At 45.6% G+C, this 15793-nt stretch overlaps 1 protein-coding gene across 2 annotated transcripts in view; it reads left to right on the forward strand.

Moving 5' to 3' along the window:
• Positions 1 to 15793, forward strand: part of EPC1 (enhancer of polycomb 1) — a 1373110-nt gene that overhangs the window by 1243009 nt on the left and 114308 nt on the right. For both annotated transcript variants that reach the window (XM_086941549.1, XM_086941548.1), the window contains exons 12-13: positions 4442 to 4583; positions 4683 to 5055. In XM_086941549.1, coding sequence (XP_086797675.1) covers positions 4442 to 4583; positions 4683 to 5055 — 515 coding nt within the window. The remainder of the gene's footprint in view (positions 1 to 4441; positions 4584 to 4682; positions 5056 to 15793) is intronic.

Consider the following 15793-nt stretch of genomic DNA (forward strand, 5'->3'; position numbering starts at 1 on the left):
CTTACCTGATAGATCCCGACGCCGAGGGCTGATCTCTCCCCTCCTTCCCGCCCTGGTCCGACGCGGTGGCTAGCACCGTTACGCGGAGGGCGAGGAAGGTCGAGACTCCCACTTCCGGTGCGCGGGGGGCCGGGTAGCGGTCTAGTGCTCCAGAGGCACTCACGCTGTGGGGATAAAAGACGGATGCAACATCGGACGCGCAGCGGGCGCGACGAAGGCGCGCCGAAGTCGCGCTTAAGTCAAGCCCGTCTGCGCCCGTCCGCGGCCGGCTGCGGGCTAGGGCGATGCCCCCTGCGCTCATCACTCCAAAGACTGATCATGTTCGCTGGAGTAGAGATGACCTACTATCCCTCCGCAACCTATGCAACGGTACAGCTTGTTTGCATAGCATGTCAGTTGACAAAAGCACGGGCTGCGAACATTGCCAGTTTTCCTTTAGCAGATTTTTGCCGGCTAATAAAGATCACCAAAAGCTGGTTTGTGGTCTACTAAATGTCCGGTCAATGCGTGCTCATAGACTGGACATCCACGATCTCCTTAGCGAAAAGCAATGGGATCTTGTTTTTCTCACCGAGACGTGGCTGGAATGTGACTCCTCCTCAGAGGCCCTTGAGGCCATTCCGGAGGGCTATACTCTGATAAGGCAAGATAGACCGAAGGGGAGAGGAGGAGGAATAGCCATTGTTGCCCGGCAGGGATTGCGCTGTCATTTTGAGCCGACAGTTATTAACAATAGCGAGGCGGGTCAGTTTTCCATTCAGGTCAATGGAGGGTTCTGTGTAAAGGGCCTTCTGATTTACAGACCCCATGGCCCTGCTACAGGGTTTGTTGATAGCCTAGTCGAAGGCGTCACTGAGCTTGCCCTATGTACGGATAAGCTCCTGGTGTTGGGTGACCTTAACCTGCACCTGGAAGACCCTGTGGATAAGATAGCCGGGGACTTTTGTAAAGCCATGAGTGCGCTTCAACTTGAGCTGATGGGCAAACTTCCCACTCACTCACGGGGTCATCTATTGGATCCAGTCTTTGCTAACTGGGAACAAGTGGAGGTTGTTACTCCCGTACCCATTCTCTGGTCCGATCATTTCCTGGTGCCCTTTTCAATCTATATCCCGGGAATTAGAACACCGGAACAGGTAGTACTACATCACCCCAGGCGGAGATGGGCTAACTTTTCCCAAGTTAGATTCAATGAGGCACTTATGAGGGAAGGTGACCCGGGGGGTAGGACGCAGAGACAGCCAATAAGAATTTGAACAAGTGCATCGTGGCTGCCTTAGATCAGGTTGCCCCGCTTGCCCCGGCTAGATCAGAGGGACGTGCCCTGAAATCGGCACCTTGGTACACAGATGAGGTGCGTATGGCTAAGAGCGCATGTAAGCGCGCAGAAAGACAGTGGAGATTAGATTATGCCGCTCAATTCAGGATGAACTATCTTGCAAGCAGGCGTAACTATCACAGACTGATTAGAAAGGCCAAAAAGCTGTATTTCAACACTAGGATTAAGGAGGCAGAAAATTCCTCGAAGGAACTGTTTTTAATTTATAAATCTCTTTCGATCGGAAAGCCCGCAGCAGTCCCTGAGGAATTTTGCACAGTGGATAGCTGCAACCGAGTAGCAGAGTTCTTTGCTAATAAAGTGGCCACTATCTACTCGGCCTTTCCTAGTCAAACCATCATTTCCGCTAAGACAGCAGAGGACTGTAGGGTAAGGGTGCGGCGTAAGATGCTAATCGAATTTGTCACACCACCCACTGAAAATCTTATTCAGATCTGTGGTTCGATAAAATCAGGCTCCCCGAAAGATCCTACCACCCCTAGGCGGTTGCTGTGCAGTCTGCCCACTTTAGAGCCATACATTCAACATCTTTTGAATACCTCTTTTAGGACTCACTCTGTCCCTGAGGCCTGGAAGCAAGCGGTAGTCCTTCCGCTACAAAAGAAGCCCAATATTAGCTATGATAGGCTGGACAACCTTCGCCCTATTTCTCTTCTGCCATATATGGCAAAGGTTGCTGAGAAAATCGCAAACCTTCAACTAATGCGCTTTGTAGAGGAAGCCTCCTTGCTTCATGACTCGCAGTTTGGATTCCGTCCGCGGCATTCAACAGAGTCAGCACTGCTGATGGCAGTTGAATCTCTACGGCAAGGAGTGGATGAGGGCCAGACTATGGCTCTGATCCTCTTGGACCTAAGCGCAGCATTCGACACTGTAGCTCATTCCATCTTGCTACAGTGTCTGAGTGATGGTGGAGTATCAGGGGCTGCGCTTGGGTGGATCCAGTCTTTCCTGACAGGCAGATCCTTTCAGGTCCGCCAGGGAGAGTGTTACTCTAGGGAGATTGGGCTGGGACAGGGTGTGCCGCAAGGCTCGTCCCTGAGCCCGACCCTGTTCAATCTGTATGTCTCCCCGCTGGCGGCCATAGTGGAAAGCTATGGCCTGCGTCTGGTGTCCTACGCCGACGACACGCAGCTGGTCATCTCCCTTTCGCGTGCGCCCGGTTTGGTGGCGGACAATTTCAGAGCTTGCATGCAAGAACTGGCAGCCTGGATGTCCGCCAACTGCCTGAAACTTAATGGCAGTAAAACCGAGGTGCTCGTGGTGGGGGGATTTGTCCGTCTGTGTGGACGTCGGCATGGTGGCCATCCTGCCTCGGAGAGACACCGGTTCCCTGCCAGGAGGCCAGGAATCTTGGGATGTGGCTAGACACCAACCTTGCCTTTGAATCCCAGATTGGTCGTGTGGTGGGGACATGCTTTGGAGTCCTAAGAACTCTGAGAAAGGTCTTGGATTTCCTGCCCACTTCCGCTCGTCGGACGCTGGTGCATGCCTTAGTCACCTCACGCCTAGACTACGGCAATTTGCTGTATCTGGGGGCCACGGGAAAGGCTCTCAACCGCCTACAGGTGCTGCAAAATGCTGCCGCTCGCCTTATCTTGAGGCTCCCAAGAAGATCTTCCTCTAGGGCAGCACTTCAGGCTTTGCACTGGCTGCCTGTGAGGAGCAGGGTGGAATTCAAAGCCCTTGCCACGTGTCACCGGATTCTGGGTGGCAAAGCCCCTGCCCCGCTACAGAGCCTGGTGACCAGGTATGAGCCCACAAGGACTCTGCGCTCCTCCTGTACAGGTCTCCTGAAAATCCCTAGAATTAGGAAAGCGCGTATGGGGCGAAGGTCGTTCAGATTTCTGGCACCGAAGCACTGGAATGACCTTCCGTCTGAGATACGCCTGGAGTCATCAGAATCTCTGTTCAGAACCAAACTTAAGACCTACCTATTCAGACGGTAGCCGGTTGCGCTCGCTGTTATCTGCTTACCCCACTTTTATAGCGCGGGGACACGCCTGCAGGCGTACACCAGGCGCTTTACAAATGCCCCTAATAATAATAATAATAATAAATTACACAGCTACCATCCAGTCTCACGCACTGAAGAGAACCCCGTAAACATATAAAGGGGATCGAAACGTGTTAGCGTTTTTTACTCCTGGGATAAGATTTGAATAATACTTTTTTATGAAGAGCAATTTGTTAAAGGTTTGCTTGCCCCCATAGATCTAAAAAATGAGTACCCAGTCGGTTGTAGCCTTTACAATCCCATTTCCAAAGAAGCAGAAACAACTTGTTATTAAGGCTGTCATGTTTAAAATTGGCTGGTTGTTTTTTTAATGCTAATTTGTCTGCATCATTTTTTGCACAAAATGTTGTTTAGTTTTATGTAACTTGTCTATCATTTACTGTTCATAATGTTTGTTTAATTTTTTGTTGAACACTATGGTTATAAATCAAATGTGGTAGGTAGTATGTCTTTTTGAGAACATTCTTTAACAATGTTTAATTACGAAAAAAAGACTAAGTAGAAGTAAATAAAATCCTTCAGACCAATTGAATGTACAAATGTTCTAAGTGGTTAATTATTAAACGGCCATATTAATAAACTGGCAGGTATTATTTTTTAATATAAAAATGTACAGGCCCTTCCTGGCCGTCTCTGGGCCAAAATCCCCCATACTATAAAGGTCTACAAGGCAGCAGGGAGCCAATTGGTTATCAGATAACAATATCATCCTTATTCTCATGTTCCTTTGGTTTTCATGGGATTTTCATGGGGTGCATGACAATGAAAATGTTGTTGTACTGCCAAAAGTAACTTGTTGCATGCGATAAATGTAGCTATTAATGACTGATGTTGCTATTAAACAGATTTCTGGTCTTTTCTACTGAAATATAACACTGCTTTGCACAGTTGTATTTGCTACTGATTGTTCAGTTCTTAACTGTGCTTGTGCGGACTTGACACTTTAGATTGATGTCTTAATTTAACTATGTATGACAGTTACATGATCGGCAGAGAGGCTCTCTTTTTGTGGCAGGACTATCTATATTCTCTGACGTGATGATCTAAACTCTTTATAATTTTAAGGGACTTGTGTTTGTTCTTAGGGTTTTGCCTCAAGGACATTGGATTCCATAAGTGCACAATTTGCTGCTTCAGCTTTGGTTACTTCAGAACAGCTAACAGCACTTAGGATGAAAGAAGATGTAGTGCTTGGAGTGGGAGTGAATGGAGTCCTTCAAGCCTCAGGTCAGGAGTTGCACCTATCTTAGTTCTCTTGGTTGAAGTGCATCAATGTTATTGTGGATGTTTGACCTTAATATATGTTTTGTGTCAATTCTATTCTAGGATTATACAAGGGATTACACCTCAGTAGTACTGCAACTGCAGCTCTTGTTCATACAAATCAATCATCGTTAATATCAACTGGTTCTGCCTTGTTACAGCATTCTAATATTGCCCAAACATCAACTCCCCGCAGTATACCAAGTTTTCAAGTAACTTCTGCCAACACTGCCGCAGCTCAGGTCCTGATTGGAAACAGCATTCGATTAACTGTACCATCATCTGTTGCTACTGTAAACTCTATTAACACTCTTAATGTTCGACATATACCCAGGACTATAAATTCTGTTCCATCTTCTGCCTTAAAACTAGCCATGACAACAAACTGTCAAGTACCCAAGCTTGCAGGATCATCAACTCTGGACCCAACACCAAGGTATTTTGCATTTGAATTACTATTTTGTCGTTGTTTAGCTGTTACATCAATGATAGGACCTATGCTACGTTTTATCACCATTAAACAGATACCCAAAACTATATGCGTTTCTCCAGCACTTGTTCTTTCATTGATGAACCTTTTTTAATCATTCTCTTTTGTCGAGCGGAGTCTGATACTGACCTTTCAATAGCAGTATCAAAGAATTGTCATTTAAAAGAGGTACAAGGAAAGTCACTTCAGTGGCACAATCACCTCATTATGAAAGACCCAAACTCCAGCCAAATATCTACCATACATAGTGTGATATGGAGTCCCTTTTGGAGCTCTGATCAACAACCTTTATATCACCTTAGTTTGTCAGATTATTACCTAGATTTGAACTCTTCAGGCAGCATTTCAAGTACGTTTTGGAGTTTCATCTGGAAGCTGATTTTCTGCTGTTATGGAGGAATTCCTGAAGAAAGCCATCATCAAGGCATGTGCCTTATATTGGCAAAATAGACTTTTTGTGGCTGACATAAGTTGTACTTTTAATTCTCTTCCAGGGGATACTCATCAATAGTCATAAGCACTGAATTATCTCCGCCCATGTGTGGGAACCCGGAGCATATACAAAGAAATACATATATATGTGTGTATGTTTTAGAAAAGAAGTACCTAGTACCAAATAAACACACGCGTATACATGTATACGCAAAAATGTGCAGCCCCATACATATCCAATAGGCTAAGAAGCCAAAATTACATGTATTTCTCTAGTATGAAAATAACACGTATACATATCATGTAAGAGAAGGACATACACAGTAATAGTATTCCGCAGTAACCTTTTATTTTCATAAAAGAAAACCGGTAATAGGTAATTAGCCTAAAAAAGGCTGCATAGATAAATAACATCCTTGTACAGAAAAGAAAACTGGCACCTCGCCTTTAAGGCCTCAGAGAACCTGAGCAACTTGCCTTTAAGGTCTCCAGGAGCCCCCTGCTCCCATCATGCACCAGAGGTGACAGTTAGGTCAGTTCTATTTTCCGGCTCCTTCTGTGAGGAACCTGGAGCTTGAGATTATCTGATTTTGACTTTTTCCAGTCAGAATTTAATTTCTAACAACTTTATTCGACATTTCTTGTTACTGGTTGTGTTTACCAGTCTTTTTCTGACAATTTGGTCAGATTTTTTTAGTCCGATATGCCACCTTTATTTTATAAATATCCTTCCTGTGGGAAGAAGATGGCCAAACCTGATCCTTATTCAGTCTGCGTTGCGTGTCTACCTTCTTCTCACGACAAAGCTACTACTGTCTCCAACTTTCCAGAAGAACAATGAAAGACAGAGAAGAGATCAGACTTCTCGGTTTAATGGACAGAGGAAACACCTGAAAAGCAGGCCTGAGAGTCAGCATACCTCTAGAGAGCCCTCCTCTCCGAACAAAACGGCAAAGATCTACATCTACAGACGCTTGAAGTAAGAAAAAACATCACAGCTCGTCGTCGACGTCAAGACCAATGATGCAAGTGAAATCGACGTCGAAGATCAGATCACTGTTGAGAAGTAAGTCGACATCAAGACATGCTTCGGGATCGAACTATGATAGACCTCAGTTGATGTCGAAGCGCCCGTCGACATCAAGTCAGAGGTTTGCGTCAAGATCTCTGCCTCCTTCTCAAAGGTCGGCGTCAAGACACTCCAGATCACCCTCTCGGACCCATCAGCGGTCTACGTCGAGGGCACGGTCACTGTCCAAGAAGTCGACGTCAAAGATACTGCATGTACACCGGCGGTCGACGTCGAAGAGACCAACGTCGAGGGCTTCCTCTCATAAGTCTCCACCTTCAAGAGAGTCGCCGCCACGGTCGACGTCGATGGTGGCTCAATCTGGTTTGACGTCAAGGCGATCGACGTCGACAGACAGACAACTTGTTCCTGCTGAAGATATAGCTAGACCGACGTCGAGATCACGGCGCTCGACGTCGAGGGAAGCTTCTTCCTCGCCTGGTATCACTATTATACAGGTTACACCGGAGGGCTCTCCGACTAGCAGGAACAAGTCTCCTACTATCAACATGTGACCAAGATGGCTGGAGGACACTAGACACTGGAAAATCCAACCCAGGCCTTCTGAGAGACCTCCTCCCACAGAATCATCACGACCTTCTGCTCGTAGGTCCCTGAGGCGATCCAGATCTCCTTTGAGACGGCGTTCACGCTCAAAAGAGTGCGCAAGGTCCCGCCGCTCGCATACACCAAGGAGAAGACGGAGGTCCCCTACAACGACCCTATCAACAAGGTCTTTGTATAGAGACTACTCACCTATCATCTCGTCAAAGCCACCATCCAGGGTTTCCCCAGTTGATGATATTGGGACATTCAACAAGGTACTCTGTAGAGGTGCCAGCAAGCTGAATATAAGTATGACTGTCCCTCAGGTGTCCACTTCTATCATATTTGAAACTCTGCACCATTGAGCTTCGGCAAATCCTTTTCTTCCTTTGATGCCAGAGTTGTTAGAGCCTGCAATGAAAACTTTTTTGACACCTTCCACAGTGGGCTCGAGTCCCGCAAGAATTTCAAAAAAGTATAAGGTCTAGACCAAGATCCTTTGTTTCTTCGTTCTAACCCGCCACCAGACTCCCTTATAGTTGCCGCCGCCAGGAAAGCTCAGTCCAACACTTCAGCTCTTCTGCTCCCCCAGAGAAGGGCAGCAAAAATATGGACTCTTTGGGAAGGAGAATGTGTAGTACTTCTGGATCTGTCATGAGGGGGGCTAGCGCAGCTGCTCTATTGGGACGATATGACCGGTCTCTATGGGACTCCCTAACAAGATTTATAGAGAAACTACCCAAAGACGACCAACGGGATTTCCAAGAGATTTTACAGGAAGGCGGGCTGGTAGCAATTCAGATCATTAGTACAGCAGCCGATTCTGCAGACTTGGCAGCCCATGGATACGCACATGGTATTTGCTCCAGACGATCAGCATGGCTTCGGCTCACAGGACTCAAGCCAGATGCACAAAGAAAAATATTCAATCTGCCATTCAATAGCTTGTCATTTTTCAGTTCACAGGTGGACGACGAAATGGCAAAAATGAAAACTGAGTTGGATACCCTCAAGGCTGTAGACCTCGAAAAGACAAAGGAATTCCATTGGCGGTTCCGTTCTTATGACAAACGTCCTTTCCAGCAGCGGGTTCAAACCGCGAACTAGAACTTGCAGACCCAAGGCCAGACGCTACAAAGGTCTCCGTATCAACAACGTAGACCTGGACGAGGTTGAGGGGCAAACAAACAGCAGTCAACAGCAACAAAGCAGCCACAAAAGCAATGAGGTGTGTCTTCCTCCAAAGCTGTTGTCCACTCCGATGGGAGGAAGTGGTTTGTTACATCTGGAGGAGTGGAAACATATAACAAAAGACAAATGGGTCATCAATATTGTGCAAAATGGTTATCTTCTCAGATTCAAAACTCCTACTCCATCAATACCTCCAAGAGGGAGATCTCGCCACGACCATCGGTAGTTGCAAGCGGAGGTAAACGCCCTATTAAGGAAAGGAGCTATAGAAAAATGTCCTGTTCCTCAAAGGAATCAAGGAGTCTACTCTCGCTACTTCCACATGCAGAAAAGAGGTCCCACCATAGAATATAGACCAATACTGTACTTGAGACTATTGAACAAATACATTCGCAGAGAGAAATTTCGAATGTTAGCACTGCATCAGATATTCCCACAGCTTCATCAAGGGGATTGGATATGCATTACAGGACGCATACTTCCACGTGCCAGTTTCGAAGAAACACCGGAAATTTCTAAGGTTTCAAGTGTCATTCGAACATTACCAGTACTCAGTTCTCCCGTTCGGACTCAAGTCAAACCCCCTAACATTCTCCAAATGTATGGCTGTGGTGGCCGCTTTTCTTCGCAAGCAGAAAATATTCATATATCCTTACCTGGATGACTGGCTCCTGAAGAGCTCATCCCCAACACTGCTGCAGGCTCATCTGTTTCGCTGCCTTCAGCTCCTCAACAACTTGGGCCTTCATGTCAATTTCAAGAAATCAATACTAAATCCAACGCAAAAGGTTCCATTACCTATGCTCCTTCCTGGATACCAAAAAAGCAAGCGTGTGTCCTTCGGAGGAGAGGTTGTCCTCAATCCAAGAAAAATGCTTGAACCTCCTTCATCTGCATCTCCCGACAGTCCGACAGGTGTTATCACTGCTGGGCTCGATGGCGTCATGCTTATTTATAGTACCAAACACACAATTGTGCATGTGTCCATTACAACATTGCATGGCAGATCAGTGGATGCAAGTATCAGGGCGCTGGGAGGATCATGTAGTTCTCAACCAATCAGTTAGGGACTCCATCCGGTGGTGGATGAAGCGATTGCACCTGATGAAGGGAGTCCCTTTTCATCAGGACCCTTCTACTCGGACGATAGTCGTGGACGCCTCTCTCCAGGGATGGGGTGCTCACATGGGTCCTTTACAAGTACAAGGTCTATGGTCCGACTCAGAAAAGAGTTACCACATCAACCTGCTAGAGCTGAGAGCCGTACATCAAGCTCTCAAGTCACTACTCCCGTCGTTCAAGTCTCAGTCCATTCTAATCCGAACAGACAATACAACGACGATGTATTACTTGAACAAGCAAGGAGGTACCCGATCAAGATCACTTTCCATAGAGTCTCAAACTATATGGAACTGGCTTCTAGCGAGAGACTTGTCAATAGTGGCCATTCATCCACCAGGCTCTCTCAACTCCCAGGCAGACTTCCTCAGCAGAGACTTTGTCGAAGCCCTCGATTGGGTTCCCAACAATGAGGTCGCTCTCAGCATTTTTCAAGACTGGGGAATGCCAGACATTGACCAGTTTGCAAACGCAGTAAATGCAAAATGCCCCTTCTTCGCATCCAGATTTCCTCAACAAGGATCTCATGTGAATGCCCTTTTGATCGAATTGTCTCAGAGCTTACTACATGCTTTTCCACGATTCCGTTAATCCAAACTGTAATCAACAAGCCGTACAGGACCAATGCCAGGATGAGCCTAATAGCCCCGGAATGGCCTCACCAGTGGTGGTTTCCGGACCTCCTTCAACTATCGGAAGTGCCAAACAGGAGGTTGCCATGTCGCCCGGTTCTCCTATCCAAGCAGGCAGGGAGAGTATTCCACCCCAACCTCTCCTCCATACGGTTGACAGCATGCCTCCTGAAGTCATACAATATGCACACCTACAATTGAATCCAGACTGTGTGGCTATTCTCAAAGAAGCGAAAAGACCTTCCACAAGGAAATCGTATGCCTTCAAGTGGAAGCGTTTCTTCCTATGGTGTGTGGACAATGGACATGATCCCATCCGGGGTCAGGAACATGTGATTTTATCCTACTAGCTGCATTTGGCCAAATCTGCTCTTCAGTTCACTTCTATCAAAGTCCACCTTGCAGCTATCACAGCCTATAGGAAGTCCCCACCCAGTCTTCTTTGTTTAGAATTCCGGTGGTAAAGGATTTTCTTGAGGGCTTGAGAAAGGTTTACCCACCAGTCAGGTCTCCTTCCCCTCTATGGGAGCTTAACATTGTATAAATACAGTTGATGGGAGCCCCTTTCGAGCCTATTCATAAAACTTCCTTGCAGCATTTGACATAGTAAGCCATTTTCCTGGTGGCTATTACATCGGCTCGCAGGGTGAGTGAGATCCAGGCTCTCTTTTGTAAAGAACCTTACACTGTGTTTCATGCCAACAGAGTAGTTCTCAGAACACATCCTATTTTTTGCCTAAAGTAGTCTCTGACTTTCATATTAACCAGACTATCACTTTACCTACTTTTTTTCCGAATCCTTTGAATCCTCCAGAAAGGTATTTCCATTCTCTAGATATCAAGAGTGTTCTAAAGTTTTACCTAGACAAAACAAAGACACTGAGGCAATCAGAACGTTTGTTTATTTATTTATTTATTTATTATTTATTTTTTGCATTTGTAATGCGCACAGATACCCTCAAAGGGTTTCCCGGCGCCAGGACTGAGCGACCAGCAGCACAGAAAGCAAAAAACAGCCAGAGGCCACAATTATTTATTTGTTAAATAGCCACGTATTAACGCTTTTCTTAAAGCTGGCGAAGTTTTCCTCCTTACGTAAAACTGGAGGAAGGGAGTTCCAGAGGACTGGTCCCAGATAGGAAAAGGATCTCCCTCCCATTCTGGCCAGTTTAAATCTGGGTACCACAAAGTTTGCTGCATTAGAGGAACGAAGGTTACGTGCAGGTGAGTAGGGCCTAACTAATTTTTGCAAGTACCTTGGTGCGATTCCTGCCTTTATTTTGAACATGTAGCTCAGGGCTTTGAACCGAACCCGGTTCTCCACCCTGAGCCAATGCAGGTCTTTAAGGTACTTAGAAATCCTTGCTGTTCTAGGGATTTTACACAGCAACCTGGCTGCTGAGTTCTGGACTAGCTGAAGCCGCCTAAGCACGGCTGAGTTGGATATTAACCATATTAACTATGGTCCTGTTAACACAGGTTTTGCAGCCCCCAAAGGATCCATTACGAGATAGATAGTTTCTTGTATTATACTGTCATACAAATTGGCCAACAAATCCCTTCCGGGAAATTCGAAGACCCATTCCACTAGAGGGAAAGCTTCTACCACGGCTCTCCTGAGGAATGTCCCCATGGCAGAGATTTGTAAAGCAGCTACATGGCGATCACTTCATTCGTTTACTCGCCACTACTGTTTAGATGCTGACACGCCGGCAGATGCTCAGGTTGGGCAAGCCTCGCTGAGAAACTTGTTTGCTAATACCGTTTAACATGTGTATGCCAAATTGGTTTGCTATTTTTTGCTCGTCCGCGAGGAAGTGGGTGTGGGCTTGCTACTCTATTCAGTGCTTATGACTATTGATGAGTATCCCCTGGAAGAGAAGGATAAGTTACTTACCTGTAATCCTAGTTCTCTTCCAGGGGTATACTCATCAAAGTCATAAGCAACCCACCTTCCTCCCCGAACGAGCATTAACAGTTTATACTGTATTGTTGCATCTTAGATGCAGGTTCCTACAGGTTTCATATACCGTACAAAAGAACTGACCTAACTGTCACCTGTGGTGCATGATGGGAGCAGGGGGCTCTTAAAGGCCTTGAAGGCAAGGTGCTCAGGGTCTCTGAGGATATTATTTATCTATGCAGCCTTTTTTAGGCTAATCACCTGCTATTATCTGTTTTCTTTTATGAAAATAAAAGGTTACTGCGGAATACTATTACTGTGCATGTCCTTCTCTTATATGATATGTATATGTGTTATTTTCATACCAGAGAAATACATGTAATTTTGGCTTCTTAGCCTATTGGATATGTATGGGGCTGCATATTTTTGTGTTATTAATGTATATGTATGTGTTTATTTGGTACTAGGTACTTCTTTTCTAAAACATACACATATATATGTATTTCTTTGTATATGCTCCGGGTTCCCGCACATGGACGGAGATAATTCAGTGCTTATGACTTTGATGAGTATACCCCTGGAAGAGAACTAGGATTACAGGTAAGTACTTATTCTTTTCTGCCTTCACATGTAGCGTAAACCAAAAAACTGAAGATTTGCTGCTAATTTTTATCTTTGTCCCTGAATGATAAGGAAGGCTGTCTTTTTTTCGTGTTACTGCAGAAAGAAGGCCAGTAACTAGATGTCAATAGATGAGTCTGTCCTAGGAACATCAAACCAAGATAAAAAGCTAAAGAAAAGATCATTAACAGGAAAGAATTACCTTGAAAAGTGATGTGTTCCAGAAGACATCCCCTGAAAATCCTTGAAAAAAATCAGATAAGAAGCCGGATAGGTCCTCAAAGTCGTCTGCTGGAGTGTATTTCAAAATGGCAGTATGACAGACTGTTGAAGGTGGTTCCCTCGTCAATAACTTCAGCTGTCTCTACTTACTGCTGTTAACTGTCCTGGTCACAGAATTCAGCTGTATATACCCCATCTGCACCAGTTGTTTTCCAATGATTGACACCTTACCATTGACTACACCCCCATATGCAACACCTCCATCGACACCTAAGAAAAGACTGTTTAATTTCCTCAGGTCTCATCCATGAAGGCCTTCCTCCCTGAGGACATTTCACCTAACAACGTACCTTCCCAGCTTTCTGCAAAGTTCTTGGACACCAAAGGTGAATCCCAGGACGAAGGAGTCTTGACAGCTGCCTCAGACCCTGCTCAGATTCACTTAAAATGGCAATACAACGATGATCATGACGTTTAGTATGGGCAGCATAAAGAAGCTGACTGCAGAAATGAGGGGAGGAATCTCACTGGGGGCTCTGGACACCTCATTACGATGAGTATTACAATTACCCATCCTACCAGGAACCCCAATGGTGAGGTTTCCAGCAGACTTTATTAATGATCTGTATCATATGACGCAAGAATATTATACTAGGTTTCCACATTATGCAACTCCTGCAGAAGTTCCTTCGTCCTGCCTCAGTGAGGACAACCATAACCAGCCCCTGCTCCACCAGTACTGCACCTGCCTCTCCTCTGGCTGACTCACCTCCGGAAGACATTGCCCGTTACCACTTACTAGTGGAGAGGGCATCATAATGGCTGGCCTTGCCAGTGACTGACCGTGAGCTCATTGTTTTTTCCGCGATTTTAATGAGGCACCCAGGAACCCAATGAAGGCTATCCTTATCATCAATCACATCTGGAAAGGGGGAGTAAAGAGCATACAGACTCCGGTTTCAGTTTCAACCACAGTCACTAGACTGGACAGAAAATATAGAGCAGTGGAAAAAACACCTGTATGTCTCATCGGTCATCCTAAGGTTGATTAATTTGTGATGCCAGCTGTTTTTAAATACTGCTTACTGTTTTGATTAAAGCACATGAACGGAGAAACAATCTAGTGCTAGGGAAGAAAACAGTTACTTACCTTTAACTACAATTCCCCAGTGGTGGTATCTTTCATATACTCACATTTGGACCTACCCCTTTAGGGATTCGGCTTATTTTCCTTTCACAGTAATTATTTAGAAATCTAAAATATGGAGGTCTCTGGGGAGAGCGGACTTCAGTGCGCTCCAAAACCCTTTCCTGTAGTTCAGGGCTTTTCTAATGAGGTGATAATGCTACTAACATGACTGCTGGTACTGTTTTCGCTGCAATCTTTTTGAATCTGCTATTAAAATTTCACTGTGAGACTCCCAGTTCGACAGTGAGGAATTTTACATGCATGTGAATCTATGAAAGATACCAACGCTGGCAACCTGCAGTTACTGGTAAGTACTTAAAGACTCTCTGATAGCCATGAAAGTATATCTCTGCAGATCTCCACAACACCATTTTACAATATGTTTCATATGAAAAACAGACCAAAAATATCGTTCTGAACATTTTTTGTCAGCCAAATCAATTTAACAGTACTTTTTTTTTTTATTCATCAGCAGTGTTTTTGAAGAACAACCTAACAAACACACAGTAAGCAACACAGTGTGACATGTGCCCTCTGTTACCTTAACATACCTTCTCCATATCATTTCATTGAGAGACTCTGTTAACCCGGCCCACCACTGGCCCGATTCCCCACATTGACCATTTAACTAATCATAGACTATGTATGCGTTCCCATTCTGTTTATTACAGAGGGTCAAAAAAATTTCATATCAATCCCCCTAGGTAGCTAAATCCTCAGCCACTCTGTCATCTCTAAAAGTATGTTTGATATTCTGCTCATCTGATGGTGCCCACTCTACAAATCTCACATCCATGCGGAGGCTTCCGACACACAGGGCCTCCTACAGCTGATAGCTATTCGTCATCTCACCAGGACCATGCCAAGCGCCAACATCCAGGTCGCATTTTTCCATAGTACTATTTGGGGGAGCTCCACCAACAGGCAAAGCTTCTCCATGCCCATCAGGGTCACCCCAATAACATGGGACAGTGCACAAACCACCTCAGTCCAGAAGCCCACCACTCCCACACAAGACAAAGTCATGTGCAGAAAGCCTGCCAAAAGCGGACCACACCTGCCAAATGTAGAAGAAACTCCTGGGTATATCTGAGATAGATTCAATGGGGCCTTGTATGGTTGGTCAAGTAATTACATTGAAGAAGCTTAAAGCAGGCATTGGGCGACACCTGTTGGAACTGCTCACATGCTTTCCATAATTACGCGGTGTTCAACTTCTCCTCACAGTCTACCCTCCACTTTTCCCATGCTCATCCCGTTGTCCATCCCCTGTCCGCAAATAGGGTTAGATGGAAGTGTGTGATTAGTCTCCTACAGCCCTCCAGATCTATCAACTACCTCATCGTAATATATTCCTGTGGGTGTTCTGGAAATGAAGTCCAGAGCCCACGAGCCATGTGCACCAACCTAGCATACTGTTGAAATTGTCCAAGCCTACATTAAACCGCTCATGAGCCTGTTCAAAGGAGATGAACCTCTTATTAGGTTAGAGATCCCACACAGTCAGGCATCCGCTCTCGCAAAGGACATTTCCTGTCTGAGAGCAGAGAATGGCCTTAATTTCTATAGGGGCAGTCCCTCTGTGTTGGGGGCCCTTTGTAGGACCACTGCTACTACTCTGTGCCAGAACCGTCCCATCTGTTGCTACTAATATGGGAGCGAGGTAGGGACCTTAATACCCATCATGAGGACCTCCACAAGAGTATGAGAGTCATGCGACCTTGTGAGGGGCTTCTTTTCCCATGTTGGGTCCTCATCAA

Source organism: Lissotriton vulgaris, chromosome 10, assembly GCF_964263255.1.
Source record: "Lissotriton vulgaris chromosome 10, aLisVul1.2, whole genome shotgun sequence".
NCBI classification, from domain to species: domain Eukaryota; kingdom Metazoa; phylum Chordata; class Amphibia; order Caudata; family Salamandridae; genus Lissotriton; species Lissotriton vulgaris.